The sequence below is a fragment of the Gasterosteus aculeatus genome, chromosome 1 (assembly GCF_964276395.1).
Source record: "Gasterosteus aculeatus chromosome 1, fGasAcu3.hap1.1, whole genome shotgun sequence".
In the NCBI taxonomy this organism is placed as follows: domain Eukaryota; kingdom Metazoa; phylum Chordata; class Actinopteri; order Perciformes; family Gasterosteidae; genus Gasterosteus; species Gasterosteus aculeatus.
This window is the reverse complement of record NC_135688.1, coordinates 4,180,992-4,207,955: the sequence shown is the minus strand read 5'-3', so window position 1 is coordinate 4,207,955 and position 26,964 is coordinate 4,180,992. Positions and strand designations below refer to the sequence as shown.

The 26,964-nt window shown below is 45.8% G+C and overlaps 1 protein-coding gene and 1 long non-coding RNA gene across 2 annotated transcripts; one reads left to right on the top strand and one right to left on the bottom strand.

Annotated features, from left to right (window-relative positions):
- The first annotated feature begins 1,636 nt into the window (after positions 1 to 1,636).
- kcnj5 (potassium inwardly rectifying channel subfamily J member 5) lies at positions 1,637 to 20,359 on the top strand. The gene is made up of 4 exons (XM_040184860.2): positions 1,637 to 2,076; positions 9,933 to 10,015; positions 11,969 to 12,842; positions 18,233 to 20,359. The coding sequence occupies exons 2-4, from the start codon at positions 9,953 to 9,955 to the stop codon at positions 18,604 to 18,606; spliced, it is 1,311 nt and encodes a 436-aa protein (XP_040040794.1). The 5' UTR covers positions 1,637 to 2,076; positions 9,933 to 9,952; the 3' UTR covers positions 18,607 to 20,359.
- LOC144411453 (uncharacterized) lies at positions 4,661 to 26,964 on the bottom strand. The gene is made up of 3 exons (XR_013468620.1): positions 26,358 to 26,964; positions 5,229 to 5,385; positions 4,661 to 5,147 (listed from the first exon to the last, which is right to left on the bottom strand). It is a non-coding gene; the product is annotated as an uncharacterized LOC144411453 (long non-coding RNA).

Sequence of the window (26,964 nt, the reverse complement as noted above, 5' to 3'; positions counted from 1 at the left end):
ATGATTGAATGCAAAGAATAAGCAGCACACAAAGTGCTCGCTGATATGGTTCACAATCTGCATTTTGTCATCTCTATCCTGATGCGTCGCACAAATATGTTGACACAGATGAATTTGTTCCAGCGAAGCCACGCTCAGACACATAATTCAATAATTTACACTCCCTCCTATGCAAAAATACCTTCATGCATTCAGCAGTTTGCAATGCTATTAAATGCTGGCCTCCAGCTATGCTCTTTGAGAACACCACCAAATGCTAAACAGGCCGTCGGATGAACAGTTAAATATTTCAGACCAAACCCAACGTGGTGCACCTTAAGAGCAGCTTCGCCTTCGGTGATGTCTGCTCAACTGTTCGGGCCCTGTGTGACGCAGTTTTTTCAGTTTCCTACAGAATATTTCTGTTTTCTTTAGCCGCCCTACCATTTTCCGTTCCAGAGCTTTTGCAGCCTTGTTCAGGTGGGAGAAGGAGGAGGAGGCGCTGAGGGGAAGTAAAGGGTTTATCCAGCTGATATGGGCAGAGACCATTTTTGCGAAGGTCTACTTTTGACCCCCGACATTCTGTCTGAACCGTTGGGTGAATCTATTGTTTACATCTTTGTTTTTCAATTTTTGGTGTAATTCAAGCCAGTTTACTATTATATAATATAATATATATTATTATATATTATATAATATATATATATATATAAGTTTATTTCATTTATACGTAGTCCTGCAGTGATTCAGGAGCTAGAGTTCTTTTTCATATGGAGATCGCTGCATCGATGAATATTAAATGAGACTCACGGCGTACGTAACCTTCACTATTTGCATTAGTTCACTTTAGAGGAATATCAAAACAGTTGTCGTCTATTAAAGCAATGGAAAGCCTATTATGTTGTGTTACCCACAACCCCTTACCATTATGCCAATCTACACACAATGTACACTGCACACAACTTTCCTCTGAGCTCTCGTTTTATTAATATGTGATTAATGTGTGGTGGTACGATCAACTGAACCTATCACCGTCTCCCTGTTATTACTCCTCCTCTGTTATGTCAGGCCTATATTGAATTTTCCCTATGCTTAATAACATCTCAATGTCAAGTATCCCTCCACCCGTCTCTGTCTGTGCGTCCCCTCCATGGCACATATTTCCTTCGCACGTCCCCATCGCACTTCAATTAAAGTGAATTTAAATTTAAAGCCCAAGCGCTCCATCCCGCCTCTAAGCCTCGTGCATTTGCTGTTCACTTTGCTTTTGAACACAGCCTTGCCGCTGTGGTTGATGTGATGCAACTTTTAATCGAGAGCATTCAAGAAGGCCTCATTTCATTCATTGGGGGGATTTAGGGAAAGCAAAACTTTCTCCCTGTTATCTCGACCTCACTGCTTCTCCTTTTTACTTGCTCCTTTTGATCCATTTTCACGCTTTTCTCGTACTTCTTTGATGTTTTTCTCTGCTCATTCTTTGCGGCGCTCTCTGTTTATTTTTTGTCCAAAGGCTGTTTTTATCTGCTTTTGCTTCTCTCACTAGGGTGGTGTTTTCCCGATGACCCCCCCCCCCCCAACTGTATGATGATATATGTATTTTGTCTACATGTATGTGATATATCGCCCTTTCAGCCGAGCTAAATCCTCTCTCACATTCAGATGCCTGCTGATTCTTTGTGCAAATAGGCGCACAACTCTCTTATGAAGGACAAATCCTGAGAGACAAGAGCTTCAATCTCTGCGTGCGAGTGAGAGGAGCATCGAAGGGAGAGCGCACACGCGCATTCTACATTCTTACCATCTCTTCACTCACCCACTCTGACTGACTCCCTCTCTCCCTCCATGTCTCCCTCTCTCCATCTTTCACGCACGCACACACGCGCGCGCATAGACACACATGCACAGGCGGACCCCCCTCTCTCACACAGGAGTAGATAGAGAGCGGGGAAGAGCAGAAGGAGCTGGGCGGCAGGAGAGAGGCAGGAGGGCGGTTGTCGACTGAACAAAGCCAGGAAAGGAGCGCGCATTCCCGGGGAGAAGAGCAGCTGTGAGATGCCTGGAAGGGAACCTGCCAGCAACTCCTGCAGAGACCCGAAGGTAAGCGCTGCGCACCGCCGATGGAGGAAAACAGAGGAGGGGATGGAGAGAACGAAAGCCGGAGAGGACATGGGAGGTTCCTTATTTGTATTTTTTATTTTTTTATAAAGCGTTGATGCACGGCACGACCTTATAGCTCCGCGTCCACGCCGCCTCCTCTTCCACCCGCGCGCGCGCGGACGGCACACCGCGTGCTGTGATCGTGCGTCGCGCGTGTCACGTTGCACCGCAACCACTAAAATCCCACCTGAGAAGTGTGCGTTACTTGGGGGAGGGGGGAGGGCGAAAAGTATGTGTGAAAGGAGTCGGCGGGGAGCGTGAAAGTCGTGAAAGTGGCCGGATTGATTGCACCTCCTCCATCAGCCGCGTCTTGCCTGCTCCGTCTGGTTCCTCTGCGGAGACACACGTAGATCATCGCCATGCACGTACTTGCCATCATGTCGGGAGGCGAGTAGGGGGGGACGAGGGGGGGGGTATGAAGAAGCCGATGGATTTCTGTGACGCAAGCAGCAGGAGAGCCTGCGAACTCCCCCTGCCGTGCCGCGCTGTAGTTATCTCGCAATGCAGGAGTTCCACAAGCGAAGGAGCGAGCCGGGACTCGTTGTGCATCTGTGTGCATCTGTATGTGTGTCGGGGGAGTTGTGCAACGGGCGCGCAGCGCGGCATGTTGCGGCTCTTTACTGGGCCTTCAATAAAAGCAGACCTTCCTGCTTCAGGAATATTGCTTATGGCACCAAACGCATTGAGTGAACATGACTTGTACACCCTGATGGGGATGGAACTTGCTTCAATGACTGCAGGACACCACCGCGTCCTCCTCCGTTCGGTTGCACTCTGCAGAAACGCACATCTGGAGAGAATTCACTGCAAAACTTTGAATCAAGTGCAGTTCCCACAACGCTCCATGCCCTCAACTATTTCTATCATTAGGAAATATCAAGACAGCATCAAGGGAGCGAGTGGACTCGACCATTATTTTTTATATATATATATCTGTATTCCTGGTCGCTGTGGAGGATAAATAAGTGCAAGCCATGTCTGCTCTATTCTCATCTCAACCCCAGTGGAGCCAAAGGGGTCTCACACAGTGACTTTTATTGGCATTGCAGCATTGCTTGTGTGCTGCTTTTATGATGTACACCACGACCCGGCTCGTTGAACCGTGATTGGTTCCGAGTGAGAACTGCTGAGATGTGGTGCTTTTTGATGGAATGCGCGTGCGTCACGGTGCATTATTACCCGTGCCCTGATCCCGCTGACACGTGGACAGAGGAGGGCAAAGGGCAGACGTGATGCTACGCAGCATCTACTGAGAGCCTCAGAAGACAAGACACTGTGAATAATTAATTGGATCTGTTCATTTAGTCAAGACTGTGTTTCTCCAGGGGATGCACGGGGTCTTCAAGCAGATCCACACTCGCGTAATACCGCAGCGGTGCATTTGTGTCAAGAGCCTAGTCAGGCGTGGAATGTTTTTTGTATTTAGTGCCCTGGAAAGTGTGTGAGTGTGTCAGAGTGCCGCAAAAAATACACTATGTCTTTGTAGGTCTGCTGTTATGTGAATATGCCTAATTTATGCAAGAAATATTATCCTTCAGTTGTAGTTTGTATACATGCCTCTTTGAAGAATAACTGTGTATTATTTAAAACCCAGGCCTTTGCGCTACGTGAGCTGTATATAAATACAGTGCTCTTGGTATTTGCACGGAACAGATAAACAGCAAAATGCTTCCAAGAGAGTCTCCTCATCCCCCGTAAATCTGTTACTGATGCAAATTCAAGCTACTGTATTTTAAAGAGTCACCTAAGATGCCTTTGTACCAGATTTATGATGCATCCCACTCACTGATTGGGCAACGGCTTCACAATGCTCGTATTTCTCCCACGGCCCTTTCACACATAAACGTGTAACGGTTAACACGGGGCTACATGCAGCACACATAAACCTCCGTCTCCTGTTTGGCAGAGAGATGACCTCCTATGCAAACAGAAGGGGACATGGAATTGTATGTACACATGGACACCCCCTCAGAGCCTACCGCCATGGCTAAGAGGTAAAGCTTGCTGCCGCTTGGAGATATGTAGGCAGAAACCGACCGAAAAAGAAAAACGGCTGCTTGTTTCAGGTCACGTTGGTTGGCTCGTTTATACCTTTCAGGTGGTCAGTTATGGATCCGGTCTCCATACCTGCTCCCAGGAATCTCCAGCATGGCTCGTGTTGTTATCTGCCTGCAGGGGGGTTATGGGGCATGAAATAGACCTTCGACAAGCCAATTCGGCTAAACCGGTTGCTTTAATAAGTGAAGATCCCTCCTTCTGTTCACGAGGGGCACTTTGCACGGTAGACGATAGCAGACGGTGGCACGGATGCATTGATGTCCAGCTGGTGTGCAGGTCAGGCCTGCTTATCCATCATCATCATAACATCCTGAGAGACAACTGCCTGCTACGGAGTTGCCACAGACTTGCCATTGCTTGCCACTGCCGCAATGAGGGTCTCGCTGTCTCTCAGGATACAGAGTTTACAGGACCCCTTTGTTTGTACGGTGTATGCACCTTTAAGAATCACACGGTCACACGGGGGATTTGGACGCTTTTTAATGTATTCAATTATTTAAAAGTTAACTCCTGACAACCACAATCCAGTAATCACCCAGTAACAAATGCCCATGAATATGATTTACTTACATTGATCCATCACATTGTGCCAATTTTTCAACACCAACTTGCATTTTTCTGCGTATTTCTGCACACCATCAGATACTGCAAGCAAGAGTCTTGAGCCAAAATGTTCTCATTCCAAGTGGTCACACTGCAACAATACGTTGTATTTTTTTTTGGGGGGGGGGGTTGGTCTTCATGCCACGTCATCACGCTCGAAAAGTCGCTTGAAAGCGTCTCATGCTGAGACGGCAAGAGGCGCGACAGTATTTGACACCCTGGTGCTGAGAATGGTCAGTTTAATCTCAGGACTAAAGTCTTTGGGCCGAGCGCCGCCGAATGGGCTTCCAGTCTGCTCACACTCTGGCGCGTGATGGCTATCGAGAAGGAGGCTCCTGCGAGGGACAAGCCTGGGGACACGGTGAAGCACGTCAGGAATTACAATGGAAAACGTTTGACCTTTGGCTCCTCCAGCATTGGCGATGCGCTACCTCGCTCCGCCGCGTTGCTTCGCAGCCCCGCCTCCTCTCGTGGCCTCACGTGGCGCCCTCCTCCTCCTCTGCTCTCCTGTCCTCTGCAGTGAGGTGAGGCAGAGGACCAACGAATCACAGGCGCGCAGGGGTTGAGCTTGATGCAGATCTTTTGCATCTGCAGAATAGTCAGAATATTATTGTAGAATCATTTATTTAATGCCGAGCACTGTTTATCCCCACATGCTTCCCCCTGATTGTAATTGGTTCTTTCATTCGCCCTCTGAGAAAGAGAAGTGTCATCCGAGGCAGTAATTCACATCAAGGGCCTGACAGAAAATGCCCGATAAGAAGAAGAAACCGAGTGTCGGGGAACATGCCCAGCCACCCAACTTCACACATCTCATGTCCCTCCCTCTGTCTCTTTCCATCAGATCTCTCACTCCGCAGGCCAGCGTGGTTTGAAGAGGGTGTTATTTGGCTCCGCAAGGTGTCGGCTCTTAATCCCATCCAGGCTCCACTCAGCAGCAACGTGAAACATTAGCTATCACTGTTTAGAAAATTAAAAATAAACTAATCTTAGAAGAGTGACAAGGCAGATCTAAAACACGCAACAACAAAATAACTATTTCTGTCTTCAACCACTCTACTTTTGATTGAATGCGGCACAGCAAGAGAGACAGAGAGAGAGAGAGATCGTTAGGGAAATAGTCCCTCCAGTGTGAGTCGGACGTCTTGGTGCAGCAGTGTCACTCCAGGGAATGTCATCCAAGAGAAGGACACAACTGGATGCACTCAGCTCACTATCAGACGTAACGGGGAAAGGGGATGGAGTGATGGTATGAAGGTTGTGCGTGCGTGTCTGTGCGCGTGTGTGTGTGTGTCTCCTGGGCCTGGAGCCATACCAGCCTGGGCCGTTTTTAGTCATTTGACCCGTATGACCTCAAAGTGTCATAAGTGAGCAGAGATAGGGACGAAGCCATGTCATTTCATGGGCCAATCTTAGCCCGCCACATAATCACAGCAGGTCCGGTAACCGGGACTCTTTGCTTTCACTCAAGGGGAGGAGTGATGGAGGACAGGGAATCAAATGAGTAGAAAGTTCTAGATGCTTACATGGCCAAGGAGCAGAGACAGTAGATAAAGTGAGTGTTGATATTGATTAGATGCAGTGATTCTGTAAATACGTCTGCTTTTTCAACACTCTCTTTTGCCTTTTTTTTTCACTTTCCCTCCCGTTTCAGCACTTTATTTGAAAACACCAAGCTTCGACCTCGAAATCCATGGATGACTGCCCACCAATTCCCATTCTGTACCGTAAAGTTAGGGATACTGCCGAGTTTGCAAAATGCGGCATGTTTTACGCCGTCACGCACCAAGTCCGGCCCTGTTTCCCCCCCCGAAAGAGGAACAGGGAAAAGCACTATTGTCGGGCCAGAGCCTGGTTCATTTGGAAGGGTTCTGATGTCAGACATATGAAAAGAATACTGCTGAGTTTTGTTATTCCTGAAATGTTCAAGTGTTACATAACAAAGCATTCTCGGGATGTCGGATCGGTGGAGATCACAAGCAGGGAATACGGCGTTCTTCAGACAAGACAAGAAAAACTACATTCCACTGCCTCCAGATAACGAGATTCACAGAACTAAACTATTCCCAATTGTGTTGCTCAAGCGAGGATTATAGGTCAGGTAATTAATCTGTTGCAGGGCCTTTATTGGAGAGGTGATTGCTATTGATAAAAAGCCTTATCTCGGCTCAGATGCAAGCCAGCCATTAACTTCCAGAACAACACACAAACGCACATTTCTGAAGCTGCCGACATGTAGGAAATTGAATCACGAAAAAATGTTATATTCAGTAAAATTCAGGGTCGAGAGATAATTGATAGAGGTTGCCACCGGTTGAAAGGATAAGAGATTAAAAGAGACTTCGCTGTGCTCAGTAAACGTAGCTTACAGCGTGCAGCGTCAGCAAACAAGAGAAATACGCGTGGAGTGGATGTCCCTTAGGAGGTTCACTAGTCCCCTCGGCTTCAGGCACAACAGATGAGTGCTCTTGTTATCAGGACACAAACACAATTCAGCCGAAGCCTCCTGTCACTCTCTCAGTAACAAGATAAATGCTTGTTCCCCTCTCGAATCGCTGAGATTAAAAAACACCGGGCTGGTGTCCAGGCCGGAACACCTCTCATTTGGGCTCGTCGAGTCGGGCCGCGGCTGAAAGACAGTCGAGATTGGGAGTTCGCAAAATCTCCTGGGAACCATGTTTAATTCATGAGATGACCTAAAATGAGTCAGAAAGCGAAACCTTGCAACCCATCTAACGTATTCAGCAAGGTTTCTCAGGAGCTTTGTGTGTGTGTGTGTGTTTGTGTCCCGGGCCTGTGCTGTGCTGTCTGCCTGTCTGTATTTTCCCCGCTCTGATGCCTGTCACGTCCCTCTGCCCTTTGCTTTGGACCGTCAATGTCAACACTGCGTTCCTGCGTGGATCCCATTCGTGACGCGGTCCTCTCACCTCCCTCCTCGAATCAAATAGAGCAAAGACGGACGACGCAGAAATGTCCCGTGTTGTCGGGGTCCTCGGGATCTGGCGTCGGAGGTCAGTCGCCCTGGTTCCTCGGCTTGCAGCGGGTAGTGTTAGTGTAGACTTCCACTGGTCGATTTCTAAATGACACCCGCAGGCTCTATGAGTTAATTGCCTCTAGTGGGCTCCAAAGGTGTTGTTAGATTACTGCTAAAATTAGGGCTTTATCTGAGGTTTGCCCCACACACTCATACCCCCCCCCCCCCCCCCCTCTCTCCCCCGCCCCTCCCTTCCATAACTACAGCAGTGGCTGTTATTAAAATCCCACATCAGTCAGCAGACATTCAAAGTGTTCCTGCCTCTCCTGTCACTTTGGACCTCACACAACAGAAGTTTAAAAATACCTGTTTCTGGAGCAGAGAAACGCTCTTTAAAATCACATCGCACGTCACCTCGTCGCTCCGGCTGAGCTAAAAACAACCACAAATATAATGTGTACACGTGTTTCATATTAGCACAAGGGCAGGCAGTACGTTTCTAACAGAAAGTGTTTATTCGTCTGTCTCCAGCTGATTAAGAAAGTAATGACTGCGTCTGATCAGAGGTGTGGTGTGGTGGAGTGAGTTGTGTATCTGCGTGGGGTTCGCGTGCGTGTTGGCGATGACGAGCCTCCTCTTTGGGAATACGACACTGTTAGTCGGCTAGTTGTTGTATCGGCAAATTAGCGGATAAAGGACAGTGGGTCATTTCCCAAGTGATGTTCACAGCTAATCCCTTACTTTATCACCCTGTTCTTTTTCCTATTTGTAAATCCTTTTTGGGAGTAAACACTGCAAGGCGGGTATTTTTCTCTTCTTACGGTTGATATTTTTCATTGATGGTCATTGATGTGCTGTATTCATCAATAAACCAACCATGTCTCCCAAAACATTCATTTCTTTGCTTCATCAAAGTGCTGCCTTTTTGTACTGTGTGCAAGTTATCACATCCTCAGTCCCATTTGTTGTTAGCTTCAGGCAACAAAACACACATCCTGACTCACAGTGAATTATTAAAATAACCATAAAAACATGAACTGTTGTTTGGTTGGTAGTAGATGTTGGAGGGCACAGTATTGGACAACAATATAAGTACAGTCCCTACAGCCACTAGTGGTTCTGTGAGGCCGTGCTAAAGCATATATGATATGATATTTACCATGGCCACCGTCCGTCTCGTAAATAACGCACGCTAAAGCTGATTGCCGTGTCTTAGTTTTGAGGGTCATAACCAAAGTGCTTGACTAACAGGAATCTTGGGAGCAGATAAAATATCGGGGGGATATGAGGTTCACAAACAACCGCCTCGGGACCAATGGCGTATGAATATCCAAATAACAAAGTACTGTTCTGGTTCTATAGCTCAGATTTGATACTTTTTTTGATGGATACCTGTTCCACAAATCATATGCAGCTACGGTGATTGATGTTCCCTCCAGTGATACAAACATTCCAATGATATTCAAATAATGAAAGTTGGACGCCAATGCCAATGGTAATAGACTTTTTAAATTAATATATAATTAATTAATAGTATATAATAATATTCTGTTCAAATTCAAATTTAATGGCAACAACATTTTTAAGGGAAATGCACACAATGGTGTGAAAGAGCTGTGCTGTTCCCCATGCACTACTTAATCTACATATTTAATTCTCAAACAGCACTATTTCTTATTAAGCAAACACCTGTGAATTTCTTCTATTTATTAGGTTGAACTCAAGATTTTCCAGTCACTTAACTGTGCAGTTTATACCAGCATAGCAAACCTTCATGTACGCTAATTGGGCAAAAGATTCATCCAGTAACATTTTGACATTTCTATGGATCTCTAATTTCGCATGTTGATATACAATGAGTTATTGACATATTCAAGCAATTAAAATAACAGGTTTTAGATGATTATATTCCTTCTGGAGTTGCACAACATTGTTAGTGGGGCGTAATGTATTTACTTTTCTAAGAGATGTGTAATACAGATAGTTGAGACCAAACATGCATACCTTGATATCGATCCCTGTGGTATCGATCTTTACTGTTATTTTAAATGATTATAATGTTGGTCATCAACTCCCCGAAGCTCAGTGCGCTGCTGAAGGGTCCAACAAAATGACCATGTTCATTTCAGAGCCTAAAATTCAAATGACTTTTGTCTTACAGATGTTGAGCTTCAGCTGAGGATGGCGGGAGATTCTCAAATCCTCATGGACCACAACATGGAGATAGGAGTCACGCCTGCACAGGTAAAGACTGACAACCAGTCCTGGTCAAACACACCACCACCAATCACTGGGATTTCACCACAGCAGGAAGAGTGTGAGCGATGAGACAGACGGCGTGAGAGAGAGAGGAGTCATGATGATTTCTTCTATTTATGGGTCCCATGGAGCGGGCAGAGGACTGAAAGGAGATGGAGAAGATCTAGAGAGATGGGAATGATGGGCGATGTGTGTGGGAAAGGAAACTGGACTGATTGCTTCCCGGAATAGTGGGAATGAGTAAAATAAAATAAAAATTGTGATTTATATGCTGTATACGTGATTGATTAAAGAAACAGCAAAGGTTATAGATCAAGTTTCATAAAGTGTTACATAGGCTGTTTCTTTGGTTCACATGAAGGTATCGCTCGGTCGGCTTGGCTGTCGAGGTAGGGAACTATATGGAGACAACCACAACCACGCCTGCTACCAATAATCAATGGTGGAATGGCAATAGGTATCCGTCCTGATTCCCCAGCTGATTACACTCCTGCCGTCCACCCGAGAGGAAAAAAATATCCACCATTTACTGCTGCCACAAAAAGAGAACTGATGAATTTGCCGTCACCCTCAAGGAGCGAGCTGACCACAAAGGCCAAAAATGAGGTGGCATTCGTAGTGACAGCTTCATCCATCACGAAATTAGTATGCAAACAAATTGGCCGGTTTTAGCTGTCATTTAAAACAAATGAAGTACTGGTTAACAACTATTTAAAGAGACATCAGCTGTGAACGTTGACTCGTCTTGTCAGTGAAATGTGTCACTCTACGTGACTGTATTTATCCAATATCCCTGGACACAGCTGGCGGGCACTCAGCGAATGCCTGGTAAGCAGGCTACTAATTGCAATGTCTGTCAATGGAGATTGTCTTTCAATTGCTTCTTAAACAGGGGTCACTTAAAATCAATATCTGACAACTAGGTGCGATCAGATTTACCAGAAGGTATAGTGTGGCCTCAGAGTGATCGTCTATGTGATGGAGCAGAAGGAGCAGAAGAAGCCGCTGTGACCACACAAGAAATTAACTTGTCTGGTAACGTGAGCATTACTCTAGAGAGCGACGGATCTCAGCTGTTCCCTTAGAAGCGAGAGAATCAGAGGGCGCGGGAGTTGTTTCCTTGCCTCGACACAATGCATTTCAATTATCAACTCGGATTGGAAAGTGTCAGTGTGCTGCTGAGTGTCCTTGGGTTGTTTGAAAGGTGCCCTGAAAGTCTGTCCTCCTCCATGTAAGTGTTGTCATGTCCTAATCTGTGCATGTCCCCAAAAACAGAAGGACAAGCAGCTACGCTTTGCAGGACTACGGTGCCAGGCTGTGGGGTAGTCTTTGTTTTTCACAACCCTGAACGTTCTAAAGCGTACAATATTAAAATCTTTCCTCTATGTGCATAAAAGCCGGTTTCAAGATAAGCACTATGTGTGTGCCAAGGCATATGCCAACCTTTTTGAAGATGCCATAAGGATCTTATGGGGGAGGATGGGAGCTCTATTCCTATCTTAGCCTGCCAATGTCCCATGGGGTCTGAGGGGAGGGAACACGGGGGGACAGGGAGGGAAGCGGGGCACAGCTGTGGAGCCAGATCTTCCCGCTGGACCTGGGCCGACATAGACAAAGACATAGAGGCGTCCTGGTGTTCATGTTATGTCCTTACTCTCTCTGTCTCCCTCCTTATGTGTGCGAACGGCGCTGACACCTACAATGTCAGTGTGTAGTAGTCACCTCATAGAGCAGTCACTTGCTCTGCAGAGCAGCGTGCTTTGGCCCATGCTGAAAACAAATCTCATTAAAAAGGTTAACACCCACTCTGTCCTGTAAAAACTCAACATCAGGGGAAAGTGTCTACAGTAAAGTACATCCAAGTCTTTTTCTTTACCTTCTTTGTTTCGCCCTCCTCCTTACCATTGCCTCTCTCTTTCTCTTTCTCTTCCCTTCTAGGTGAGGAAACTCCCTAAACACATGCGGGAGGCTCAGATCTCGACTGAGCGAACCCACCTGATTTCCGACCCGGCCAAGAAGCCACGTCAACGATACGTGCAGAAGGACGGCAAGTGCAACGTTCATCACGGAAACGTGCAAGAGACCTACCGATACCTCAGTGACTTGTTCACGACGCTGGTGGACCTACGCTGGCGTCTTAGTCTCTTCATTTTCACCTTGGTCTATATAGTCAACTGGCTTTTCTTCGGCTTTCTGTGGTGGCTGATCGCGCTCATCCGTGGGGATCTGGTGCACGCTGATGAGGAGGGCTGGACCCCCTGTGTGGAGAACCTCAACAGCTTTGTCTCCGCCTTCCTCTTCTCCATCGAAACAGAGACCACCATAGGGTACGGTTATCGCGTAATCACGGAGAAGTGCCCCGAGGGTATCATTCTGCTTTTGGTGCAGGCCATCTTGGGTTCCATCGTCAACGCCATGATGGTGGGCTGCATGTTCGTGAAGATCTCACAGCCAAAGAACCGCGCCGAGACCCTCATGTTCTCGCACAATGCTGTCATATCGGTGCGAGACAACAAGTTGTGCCTGATGTTTCGTGTGGGGGACCTGAGGAACTCTCACATCGTGGAAGCGTCGATCCGAGCGAAGCTGATCCGCTCGCAGCAGACCAAAGAGGGGGAGTTCATCCCGCTCAACCAGACTGACATCAACATCGGCTTTGACACGGGAGACGACCGGCTTTTCCTGGTGTCGCCCCTGATCATCTCTCACGAGATCAACGAGAGGAGTCCCTTCTGGGAGATGACTCTGATGCAAATGGAGAAGGAGGAGTTCGAGATTGTGGTTATCCTTGAGGGCATGGTCGAAGCCACAGGTATGAAGCACTCGGGGTATGAAAAGGGGGGAATGGGTGAATGAGGGACACATGTGGAAGACAAATGGATTGATAGTGAGAGACAGAGATTGATGAAATATTGGATGCAAGAAGAGCGCTGAGTGGGAGGTATGGGATAGTGGACAAATGGATGGAAAGAGAGAAGAGGTTTACATGGAAATATAAATTGCTTTATAGAAAGGAGGAGCAGTACCTGTGAGTGCTGCGGACAGAGATGCTCACAAGTCTCTGAGCAGTCAAGTCAAGTCTCAAGTCTCTGAGCTAGAGTCCAAGTCAAGTCTCAAGTCTCTGAGCTAGAGTCCAAGTCAAGTCTCAAGTCTCTGAGCTAGAGTCCAAGTCAAGTCTCAAGTCTCTTGTGGTTATAATAAGTGTTGCCATACGTATATTAGCTTACAATTATATGTCCAACAAAGCCCATCTGATACCACAAGGTTATGAACTGGAAAAATGGTACTCTGGGTATCAAGAAAATATTGCAAAATGTAAAAGCAATGACTATTTGTTTTTCACTTGCAGAGCGTAAAAATTCATTTCCGTAACGTTGGGTAGTAGCTAAAGCAAGAAGCAAGCTAACGGTAGATGGTCAATGCTTGCTTAGCTAAACATGTTTACTCACCTATCAGTTTGAGTTTTCAGATGCCTGATAAAATTGGACGTGGTTGAGCCCGAATCTTTTATGGTAATACCGCATAAATTGCATTTCGCGGTTCTTTTGTTGTCGTCTTGTAGGAAAGTTTTGAACCCAAAGCTCGCGACGAATGGCACAGCAGCGGCCGGTGCATTTGACAACAAATTGGCCGCGCGTGCGCACACGCGCCGCAGCAGCCAGCAATATATGTCAATGTACGTGTTACGTAGGCAGGTATCGGAGGGAAACATCTGATGAGCTCGCTATACTGAGCTCATCAGATGTTTCCTGAAATTAAACATTGTTCACAAGTCCCAAAGCTCGAGTCCGAGTCGAGTCTCAAGTCTTTCGAGGACGAGTCTCAAGTCAAGTCTGAAGTCCGTGTACCGTGTGTGCGACTTAAGTCGCAGTCTTGTCCGAGTCTCAAACTCGAGTCCCCTTCTCTGGCTGCGGATCGCTGAGACTAAATAGTAAGGGCAAGAAAGCCAGAGAGATAATAAACAAATAACTTTAACGAATCGAACAACCTTCAGAAATTGTTGTCACATGTTTGGAAGAAGTTGTTATTCTTTATTCATCAACAGACCAGTCCTGCATTTGTTTATTTGATTATTTCTTCAGCTGAAAGAGGTCAATGTTTCTGTTCCCAATGCAACCCACATTGTCTCTGTTGAGGAACTTCAAAACTATTTATATTTTGTGTATATCAAATATTAAATTGTGAAAAGGTCAAGAAGTCCTAAAAGTGCTCCAGGCTGGTTACATTTAGTGGGCGGACATGACCCAGTATTTCTGTAAAGTTCCGCAAAGTTCCTAATTGCCGGTTGAGACTGCGTTCACGCCCGCTAGAAATAAAATGTAGCATCTTCAACTCAACAATGATTTCATAAGTACGATTTACAAAACTAGTGTTTAACTTTTTTTTTTTTTTAAGAAAATCTTGTTAACATGGTGTTCTGATTGAAATGAAGGATTTTTGATGTATCTAAGTTGCAAGAATAATTACAATCAACTCATTTTCAACACAATGCATCATACATGTTACTAAATAACTTCATTTAATTGAATTGTGCCTGGCACCAGTAAATGCTTTTTATCTTACAACCGATATACGACCATACAGCCATGATGCAATCAGCCATGGCTTTGCATGCTTCTGAAAGAGTCTTTTTTTCTTCTGCCTCTAAGCACCAGCAGTCATCACGCTTCCTGCTCGCGCTCCTGGATGCCTGATTCAGGCATTAAATCACCTTTCGCTTCACCGGCAGGGACCCTTGGTTCATGCGAGCGTTATGTCGTCACCATCCTTGACCTCTAGGCAACAGGCCGACAGACTGTGGACTTTGCTTGACACACATGCTGAAGTCAGGATGATGTTTCATCATCGGTTTCATTGATTATGATTGAGTCTTTGATTATATCATTACAGTAAGTTAGGTTAGCGTCCCCACATCTTATTTTAAAAGTGATATGTCTCCTGTGAGTGTAGTTATGTATCAACGGCTGGACAATGATGTTGGACAATGATGATTCTTTAATATGAAACTACGTCTTGCATAGGCAGGATGGAACCAACAGATATTGCTATTGTTATGTCAAGCTAGCGGTTTGTAGGAGACAAGCGGAGAGCTTTTTGCAGATTATTTCATTCGTTAATTGTGTTCGAGATTTAATATGAAATTCCACAAACCTCATTACCCACTCTACGGATTTTATATTTTATTTATACAAAAAGTGTATTTCTGATATCTAATCTTGGTGGTAGACTTTTTCCTATGAAGGTGGTTAACTTAAATAGTCTTTAAATGGATTCTGCGACAGTTTACTATAACGTTCCTGCCTCTTGTCCTGCTGTGCCTGAGGGCCAGTCGTGTTGGTGATGCCAACAACAAACCTTGTTTCCATTGTGGAAATATGTCTCTAAAGGTGCAGACGTATCGCCACTTCGTCTCTAATTTCCTATGTCACAGTTGGAACATTTCCATGAGTTTCAATCCCTTTGGGTCAGGATTTGCAGTTCATGCAAAGGCTGTTTATATACACATACATATAATAACAGCTTCTGTCATTTTGACAACTGCAGGCCATCGCTGTCACCGCTGTAGTTTTGTCTGATTTGGCAAATGTGAGTGAAGTTATTGCACTTTCACATCATGAGAGTCCACATCATTTTAAACCTAAACCACTTCCCTGACAATAAAATGGCAAAATGTAACAAGCTGGCGGTGTAGCGGTTGTGACACAAAATTGAAAATATATCCTTTTTAAAAGCAGACTGATATTTGACGGTTAGGCTCTGACATTGTCACTGTCTGGATAAGTCGAGCTAAACGCAGTGGAGACATTGGGAGGGGCGACAACCTTTCGGCCTCCCTCCGTCTGCGGGTGGATGCTGGAGGGACGTCATAGGCCCACATGCAGTGCTCCACGAGGGGCAGACGCCGTCACACCTGCAGGACATTCTGACATTTAAGCAAAGGTGTGACCACTAACATGAACGAGAGACGGCATAACACCACAACCCCAAAACGGACACACCTCGATGGGAAGCAATGAGCAAAAACGCCTCGGGGTCTGTTGTGAGAAAGTCATGTTTGTTTCCTCTTCGTCACTCGCACATCAAATGAACTAAAAGACCATGTTCACCCGCATGCTTTGGCTTGTCTGTTAAAGTTTTCTGGCCTTTCTGATTGCTGAAGTGACACTGAGGATTAGTCTTCTATCAACATAAGAGGATCCCTATGGAAAAGGTTTAGGAACAGTGCTTTGCTGTGTTTGTGGAAATACAGTCTCTGTGTGTTGTGTTCCTGTCCTGAAGGTGAAGACGGGCAGCAAATATAGTTGAAATTAATAGCGTACATTCCGTAATCTGTTTTGTTTAAATGGCTGCTGCTCTTCTGCGATCTCTCAAGTCTTGAAGCGCACGAACACATCACAGCCTCCTAGTGTCTCCTACGCACCGTGCACCCTCTAGCACGCTTTTTAAACCATTTCGTTTTTTTGATAAAAGATGAGGCCAGGGCCAAATCACTCCTTTGGAGCCAAGAGCAGAGCAGCACAGAAAGGCAGACAGGACATTACAATTAACTCTTTGCTGCTGTCGGTGTGGAGCAATGAAGATGTGTGTATTCCAAAGCGGTGTGAGAATAGATGAAAATAATCTGCATGTATGGACTGGTTAGTAGTTTTGGAATTTGTGAATGATCTCATTCCACTACCTAAATGTTGTGACAAAAAGCAACACGATAGCAATGCATCAGTAAAAGACGGCTGTGAGGGGACTCACTCGTCCTGTTTATACGGCATCCAGGAGTATTAAACGACTCTTGGATTGCGACATAACCTTAATACAATCAAATACTAATAAGATAAGATACTAACAGACCTTCACACCACAACATCTTGTGGTTGGACTCTCAGGTATTTTGAAACCTACCCATCAAAAAGTGTTCGAACACCCTGAAAAAGCACTTTAGAAAATCCTTCTCAAAGTGACTGGAAGACATTTTATCGTCTTTGATGAGCCGGTCACAGACATAACAAAGATTTCACAAGTTAAATGTGGAAACTAGGCCACTTATCTCCATCTTTAGAGGCAGTGCTGATGAAAAGGCGCAACATTCTTGCCTTCCACTCCGCCATGAGACAACAAATCGATTTTGCATTTCAGTCTATTTGAGGCCACCTGCTTGAAGTTATTGGTGATGTTTTGCATTCATGCACAGAAAACAACATTGTTCTTCAGCTGTGAAGAACATCATTTTAGGGGAGACTATTTTTAGACTACTAAAATATTTCCTTTTCATGGGCTTGAAGGATGACTTTGCTGGTTGCTTGGGATCACCGTCACAAACTATTGTACCAACAAGTCGGACAGGAGAATGGAAAATATGTCATAGGTCTCCCCATCACCCTGCACATTCAGATGTTTTAACAGAGTTCCCGAAAATGAGGAAAATGTCTAAAATAACATGCAATTTAGAAGTGACTCCTAATTTTTTTTAACACAATGCTACGGTTTGAATTTTCAAAAAAACATCAGACCAGGGCAATGTAAATTTTGATGACTTTTTTCTCATTCCATATTTGTCACATATGCAAGCTAAGTATTTATTATTATTAATACTATAATGATTATATTAATATGTTGAATCCACGAGAGAGATGATTGTGGCTAGCTTGCTCAGCACTAATGAGGGTGCAAATTGTCACAACTAAATCCCGTTCATGCTTCACAGTAGCACAGGTCTATTACATCTGTGATTCACGGGGTGTTTTTTAATTCCTATTCGGTATTGATTTCCTAATGTTTGTTCCACAATAAGCCATTAGCTGAATTGGGAACTTTCTGCCCGCTCAGCTTTTCTTTTCTTCAACTTATTCTTCATTGCTGGACAAAAAAAAGCAGATGTAATTAACAACAGAAATAATGACTGGGTTCCGCTCGGGTGAGAGCGTGCTGCCTTCCATCGTCCATTTTCAACGCCTACAAACTGTGTGGGGATTTATATCCGACACCACCATCGATGTTAGAGGACAGTGGTGCCGTTAGCGTCGACATTACCGACATTTAGCTCTTGTGGCCTTTCACACGTTTCACAACCATGATGGAAACACTTTGCCTTTCACCGTGTGGACAGTTGTTATATAACCACGACTAATTTTTCTTTCCATCTGTGTGTGTGTGTTTGTTTGTTAACCCGGCCGTGTGCGTGTGGACACCTCTTCATACATGCAACAGGGATGACGTGCCAGGCCCGGAGCTCCTACCTGGACACGGAGGTGCTGTGGGGCTACCGCTTCACACCGGTCCTGTCCCTCGAGAAGGGCTTCTACGAGGTCGACTACAACAACTTCCACGACATCTACGAGACCAACACCCCCAGCTGCAGCGCCAGGGAGCTCGCCGCCAAGCTCCGGGACGGCCCGCTGCTGCCTCAGCTGTCGCTCCTCAGCCCCGACCCCAAAACGCACAGTACTTTTGACCGCCTCTCCGACCGGGACCCGCTCAGCCCAGACGAGGACAAGGAGGAGAGAAATTCAGGGGGCGGCGAGACCAACGGCTCGGCCGCCGCTCTGGAGGACCCGCCCCTCGCCGACGGACTGCCCGACTGATGGAAGCGGCGGCCCGATCGGCCTGGAGCTCCCAGGAGAGCCTGAGGCCATGAGGACAGGACAATGTAACGCTTCATTTAGTCAACGGCCAGCTTGTTCCATCGCATCGCCCCGGGGACACAAGACGCGCGTCTCCGGCCCCCGACTCGTGCAATGCTCCTCTACTAGAGCGTCAATCTATAGCGTAGATGGGTTTTGTAGATACGTAAGTACGCATACACAGACACACGTACGGCATCTATAGCCACACTAAAAGGCTGGTGGTCGGATTGTCTTTTTATAATCGGGGAGGACCTCTTACTGCTGGAACAGCTGTAAGTTGCATAAAGGTGAAGCTCAAACCGGCAGCCATGGCAGAGCGCCGGGGGCTTATGAGGGGGGCCCCAGTACTCTCATTTAAGAGTGTTTTGATTCAGCTTCATTTAAACGGAATCACTCGCACAACACAGCAGCTTCTGAGTGATAATGGAACCTTGTTATTGACGGTTTTTGTTTTGTTTCTTTTTCTCTGGCCCTGTTGTTACTATTCTGTGTTTCTGAAACCGAATTCACCCAAGCAGGAATTACATAATGCTTCTAATTGATAAAGGCGAGAGAGAGTCTGTTCTCTGAACAGCAAGGTTATCATTTGTTCACACTTTCTTTGTGGTTGTACTCTGGTGGGTCGCCTCACTGAGTGTCTCCCCAACACACCGGGTGGCCTGACCTAAAATAAACCAGCGAGTACCTCATTTCATACAGTCACCACAAGTCAAATGCTGTTGAAAGGTTTTGTTTTGTAAACTTTTTGACTGGTTTAAAGGTGTAATTCTATTTCAGCAACTACAACATTAATTCCAAACCCTTCTCTTGGGAACAGAAAGCACAATCGCCCACGAGGTGACACACTGACCCCCGACCGCGCAGCCAGCGACGCGCTACCGGCTAATGCACGTCGGTCCTCCTGCAGAGAGGCAGTACATCAAATGTAGGTTCAAATATTTACATGGATGATTTACTTGAAACATTTTTGATTTCTACACAGCGCACACATTCATATTTCACGTGCTCCACAAGCAGAACAGAATCGTTTTGTTTTAATTATTTAAAAGATATTCCAACCACTGAGTCCAGTGAAGATAGAAGCAGGTTTTCTGTCTAATCTCACAGCTGGCCAAAAATTTGCCTTTTTTCCAATTACTTCCTCTGAACCGTTCAGACGCTATGATTTGAACCCTCGTTTGCCCTCTCGGTTCCGTTTGCTCTCTGGCCCCCGTCCCACAACCCGCCGCTGGGCCTTTTGCTCTGCGGCCATTGTGACGGGTGTTCTGGAAGCCGACCCGTGTGTCCTGTTGGGAGCCACGGTAGATCTGACACGTGTCAGAGCTCGCATGCACGCATCGACCCCTCCGCGTCCCATCGCCGAGTACATTTCATACAGAAACACAGGGTATTTTCTAGGCATGCAAATTATGAGATTTATACAATATATTATCAGATAGTGTATTACTATTCAACTATCATTTGTCGAAGGATAAATTCCTGATACTAAGATCAATTCCCTAATTCTCTGTTTTTACGTTTTTGGGTTGTTTTTTTTCACAGAGGCTTGTCCAATTAATGTATTTATTTGAACTGTGACTTTGCAGCATCTTACTATGTATTACATTTTAAACGATACATTTGCCATCAGCAGGAGATCATCTTTCTTTGCTGTCATCTGTTGTCTCTGTGTTCTCATGGGAATAAACATAATATGGTCAAAAGAACAAAATGTTCCTGTTGGATGATGTGTGCATGCACGGGCACGGACTGCTTGCGAGTGTGTAGTTATTTTGCACGTAACTTTGCAACTGAGGATTGGAGAGTTTCAAGTTGCACTGTGACAAAACACAGATTTATAGCCGCGGATCTGTGTTAAGCAACTGTGTCTGCAGCACAAAAAGCTGAAAACTGGATTAGTTGCGTATCAAATCAAGAAAAAGAGACTTAACCGACCTTTTAATTATCGGCACAAAACAATCTTGTCTCGTATCGGACCTCAGGGGGGGGCGATCTGCTTAATGCAATGCTACAAACAACAATAACAAATATAACGGATAACATCAAGAACTTTGTCGCAGCCTTTTCCCTGTTTAAATTTGAATTTCTTAATCGAAATGATGCACCCAGTAAAGCGTGGACGTGTATCAGTGGCAACCTCAACCCACTCTGTTGTAAATTGTTGCCTCGGCCTCAAAAGACAAATGACCAAGAGTTTGTCTTGGATTGCATAATTGCGGCTGTGGGGTCCTCGGGACCTTAACGGCATCCCCGAGTCGGCTTTGTGTGTTGGAAGACTGCAATTACACACACACGCACAACCACAGGAAGACACAATCCCAGCCGGCAGACTGATTAAGAAGGCCGGCGCAGCTAATGACCAGTGACAGTGGAAACAGAGCCCAAGTCAATGGCGTAATGGTGTTTATTCAGCGTCTACAGAGCGCAACTCGTCATAAAATGAAACTTGATGTTACATTTGGTGTGCGGTGTGTCATAGAAATTCACTGAATCACAGCAACGGGCTGTCAGGGCTATTCTTGTCCGAACTATTACATCTAGGGGCTAGATCGTCAGCAAGCTGACAGCCCCTGATTCAAATCTGAATAATGTAGGATGGAGAACATGATGCGCCATTGAATGGTGCATTGAAATAAGTACTCAGAGCAGGTGCATGTTGGTGAGCAGGGGGTGTTTGTGTGGGGAAGTGTCGGGGGGGGGGCGGCGTAATTAATAATCAAAAACCAAAAGCGCACGTTGAACACACAACAAAAAGCAAATGTATCCATTTATACATGTAGGTTTGACGTGACTTTTTCACAATGAAAAAATTATGAAAGGAGAAGAACAAAGAAAGATAAAATGACTAAAGCTGATGGATGGCTCCGCACCAACAGAGTAACTAGCTATTATCCTTTCTCTCTCCATAGCTAGCTGATGCTCTTCCCTTCTCTTTTAAAATAATGCATGCTGGAGACAAAGAAAGGAAGCATATAGGCCATTAACAACTGTGTAGTCAGAACAAAACATCCTGCACAGTTATGGGCAGAGTGAAACAAAGGAAGCGGGAGGAATTTCGCTCCGATGCAACAAACTGGTGTAACCTCATCCCACCTTGCTCCATCCGTTATCTCCTTATTCTGCATAAAAAAACGGAAGGGAAACACACATAGACACACGCAACAGTGTTTTCCACGTTTATCATTGAGAGCCTGCTGATTTTTCATTTCCACCCTTCAGAGAAACATTAAGCTACCAAACCCAATTGTTCCTCCTGAAGCAACTGTGACTCCCGTCTGCAATTATATCTTATTAAGCATTCAAATATCCTCTTACGTACTGTAATGTCTTCACTCCCTTAACAGCTCCCACTGCTATAAGAAGGATGTACGCGAGTGCTTCATGTCATTTGCTTGTGTCCTCTTATTCGTGCTTTGCAGTCACCCCTCCATGTGTGCGATGCACAGGCTGAAACCTCTTTTGCACATAAGTCTGCACGTGCAGCCGTCTGTTGCACGTGCAGAGCGAGCGGGTTGGAATCTTGCTCTTCTCGCGCTTTCGATCGGCAGAAAAGCTGCAAGGCTTCCGGCATCCAGCAGCGACCATGTTATGAAACATTATGTAACACAGCTTCACACAGAGCAGGCGATCCGATCCCTAGAAGTCGACGTAGCTCAGTCTGCTGCTTTGTTCGGTCGGTGGAAACCGTTTTTTTAGGTAAATGCAGATTTTTTGCCGGCGAGCATTTTCAGAAATCGCTGAAATTCGGTCAAAAAAAACAATACCCCCATAAGGGAGCCGCTCATCCATCCAAAGCGTGGCTGAGTAGAAACTTAAGCACTGCGAGGCTCGTCCCTTTCGTACCGTATGAGAGGAGCTTGATAGAGAATCTCTTTCTAGTGTTTCCACAGTTTGCACAGACACCGAGGGAGAAACCTTTGCCTTTTCCCGGCCAGGAGACGGAGGTCTGCCCTTTCATGTGTTTGGCCGATGGCAGCCTTTGATGAGGGTCTCTATGGCCCCCGAGTGGCTGTGGCTTCAAATTAAGCTGGCCGGGCTTCTCCCGCTGAGAAGCACTGGCAGGGAACACCGAGAGCTCAACAATAGTGTCACATCGCCTTCCTGTTTGTTCCTCTTTTGCACTTTTGCGAAGAATGCTTTTGCTTTCCTGTCTTTCAGAATCAGCAGCCATTTGTTGCCACGTGTGTCACGTGCACAGGAATTCGTCTTGGTCGTGGTTTTGCAGTCAATAACGTCTCCTTTCATTTCAGAAACCTGCCATTCTCACACACCCTGTAGCTGCCCGCACCGTGTTCCCCATTCCCTCATTAGCACCCCTGCACATAGGCCAGCCTTGTCTCCCATAGTCATTAGCCAGATAATTGAATGTATGTAATGTTCCGGCCTTGGTTCCTGACCAATTTGTCTCACCTGCCTCTTGCCTGCTTGATTCATTGTTGCAGATACTTGCTTATCTGTTGCCAAACTCTGCCTTGATCTCCAAGTAAAAGATTGATGCTTCAAACTGCCTCCGAGTCCTGCTTTTGAGTCCGCATCACTGTGTGCCGAACCATTACGAGCCCTGTTCACGAGTGATTGATTCACAATTTGGCAAAATATTCTTATTTGCTTTAAGGGCTGTGTTATACTAATCTATCTAAGCCATTTTTTGGAATGCAGGTATGTGACACGGATGCAACAATGTGAGGTTACGAAAGAAGAAACTATACATTTGTGGTAAAATAGCTCACCCAATAAGGATTTATTGTAGTTTAATTTGTAGAAAGTAGAGTTTAACGTTCGGGAAAATAGCATCGCAGACCTTCTTTAAAACTGTTCAAACCAACAGAGCAAACGTGGTTTGATTGATTAGCACTTAAACGTTTAGATCACAGTGAGCAATAACTTCTACATTAATACTGCAGTGAAACATTCACAGAATTGTAATGTAATCCACCGTCACAGAAGCTTACTGACTCATCTCAGCACAGAGCAATGCAGCAAACACCGCATGCTGAGATACTTGGGATTGTGGGAAAGAAATGACGGGATGATGGAGGTCTGTCTGATTTTTGGTCTTTTATTCATCGGATTGATTAGACAAACAATGGGGGTTTTGATCGATTTCAAGGAGGAAGAGAGGTTGTAGGTTGAAAGAGAAATATCCAGCGTGCAATTGGGAAGAATATATTTTCCTGTTCAATAGACCAACCAGATGTCTCTTAGATGTTTAGAGTATTCCGGATTCCAACTCTGTCACCCACTCTTTTATTTTTAGACCATCGTTTAATCACTTTTCTGAAATATTTTGCAGCCATTTCTTTCTCTCTTATCTAAATGTTGCCCTATGGAAAAAACGTCTGGAGCTGAAGTGTGCTTTTGAACTTGTGGACTTTAGCCTCCTTGAGAACCTTTTGAATGTGCAGGAGAAAGCGAGTGAAGTCTGGGAGAATTGAGAGATCCCACATCAATGACGGAGATGAATCAATAGTTCCCAATGAAGGCATCGGCTAGCTTTGTCTGGGAGCTCTTATACCACCAGGCACTTTGTTCTAATACGGTGTTTAAGCCTCTGCAAGACCTACTTTTTCTGGTGTGTTGGGGGGAAGGCAAAGAAAGAGCAGACATTACGGATATAAATAAATGCCCTCCGACACTTTAAGGGTTCTTTTTTCAATGCCCACGAAGCGACCCTCCTTTTTCTGTGAAAATCTAACAAATTTAATCATGGAACAATTATTTATGTTTTCATAAAGAGAGAAGAGCCAAAGGCGTTTTTTTTTTTGTTGTTGCAGAAATCATCAAATGACGCGGCGTCGGGTGTAAGTGGCTTCATGGGCATTTAAATAAAGGAGACTAGTTGTGTAAAGTAACACAACCCCGACAATGACATTTACTTACTGCACCGCTGCACACCGCAACTGTGAAAGGCGACCTCTGGAAAACAAATCACCCTCTATATTTATACTTTAATTTCTCTCCCTCTCTCTCTCTCGATCGATCCCTCCCTCTCTCCCTCTCATTGAGTTTTTAACCCTCGTGACTCTTCCTCCTCCCACGCACCGAACAGGCTACTGGAACAGGAAAGAGAGTTGTCCTTTTCTCACCTACCTGTGTGTGATCACCGCGGCAGACACACAAGCACGGATGCAACCCTAAAACCTGCAGCCGTATCCCTTTATCCCGGATGAATGTGAAAGGTATCTGCCTTCGAGAGAATTTGAACGTACACTGTATCTGTCAGTATCTGTCACAGGATCTAACCCTACGAGTACAAGGAAAGACACCTTTGATTCTTCATACGGATCAGATTACAGGTTCTCCAAAGTATTATATTTCTGCACACGCTCTCAGATATCAGCGACATGACGCTATTTTCCCACACGTCTGTTAGAATATCCACCAGCTGACAGTCTACCGCCAGCCAAGTCTCCTAAAAGACACGCTAATGTATTATTCGCATGGCCCAGTCACAGCGCTCGCACAGCACCAACGCCGCCTCACCTCTTCACACTATAGTGTTTTTACATCGATGCGACTGAATGTAGCCACGTGACGTGTCCCTCACGTGATCCCATAGGTTTAAGCCCCTCCCACTTCCTGGTTTACCAATTAGTCTGGGTATAAAGGCTCCATTTTTACGACACTACAGGAGCATGCTGTCTTCCTGTGTCCAGGGCTGTAGTGGAGGGTAAACGCACGTAAACGCCATTTACGCACCTCTAGAATTTTGGAAATAGCGTTTACGCACCTATAAATAGCGTTTACGCACCTCAAAGTTCCCTGCGCCTTGTATTCTTCCGTTGGAATAATCCGAAATAAAATTGGTGTAATTTTAAAACAGCTAAGACTACGTTTCCCATTGTTGAACATATAAACGCCGTAGTCTGAATCATGTTCATCTGCGCTGTATTACAGTCTGTGAGCATCCAATCAGTGCCTTGCGGCTGCAGCAGCGGCACCAATCAGGATGCAGGAGGTGTGTAAACACACGTTGTGGATCAGCCCAGTGGTCCCCAACCTTTCTTACCTCACGGACCCGTTTCACGTCAGACAATATTTCGCGGACCGGTCGAGAAGGTCCGACGGGGGGGGGTGTAGAAGTCGTTGCGGGCGGAACGACCGACGGGGGGGGGGGGGGGGTAGTAGTCGTTGCGGGCGGAACGACCGACGTGGGGGGGAGGGGGGTAGTAGTCGCGCGCTCTGTGTTCGCTGGTCGTGCACGGTAAAAGAAAAAAGCCTGGTGACGCGTAGATTAGAAAACAAGTCAGTTCTCAATGTGAAAAAAAACATGCTGTAAAGGATATTTATGATGACGTAGGTAGTACATGAGTGTTCCTTTAACCTATGTTGTCAGTGTAATTGACAGGCTGTTTAACTGGTTAACTGTTGATTCAACATTTTTTCAGGCAGTGAGAGGACAGCCAATAATGCAGAGAGCACAGGGAGAGGAGAAACACCAGGTCCAATAGAGAGAAGAGAAGCACAGAGGAGCCATGAACCCCAGAACGCGCGTTCTGGGGTTCATTTCAGGACCTGAAAAAGGAGACTCCGTATGTAGATAGTTCTTAATCTGCAATTGTGTTGTTGTGTTGTGTTGACATACTTTTCTTTACTGTTTTCTTAAATTTAACATTTAACATAATGCAATATAGCCAGGACAGCCTTACAGAGTCGCGATGCGCATCGCGTCGAGGTCTGTATGATCACAAAATTCAGAGTTTACCCACCTCTAATTTTGAAGTTGAAGTCCCGGAGGCCGCGGGCGCGCCCCTTTTCGACACATGCCGCCCTGTCACCGCTTGTCCTCCCTCCACCCGAGCCGGTCGCCTCTGACCTTTTCAACGGATTCCCCCCGGCCTCGCGACCGGCGCCATTCGGCATAGCAAGCGTTTCGAAAAGGCTCACAAACTGGACGTCGAGCTTCAGAGCCAGAGCGCTTTGTTGGTTCTCACGCAGGTCCGCGCGTGTTGCTATCGTGATGGAACATTTTAAGGGTGAAGAATCAATAATATGCTACACACACATTGCTGTGATTTGTTTGTTTGCCCTTCAGCATTGGATGAGGCCTATATTTAGACAAATGAAGCATGCTAATGAGCACCTAGCTGCTGGAACACGCTCGGCCGAGTCCACGAATCTTCACCCCAAATCGCTCAGCTTTGGGGGTTTTCTCTCCTCTGTGATCACGGAGTTGCACAACGTGTGGTTCGGTCACACGGATATGGATGTAAAAGGGTTTGTTGGGGGGGGGTTCACACACAAGAAAGACAACTCTTGCATTACTGTGCCCTCCTAGATGAGGACACGAGGCGCGCCCCCCCCCCCCCCCCCCCC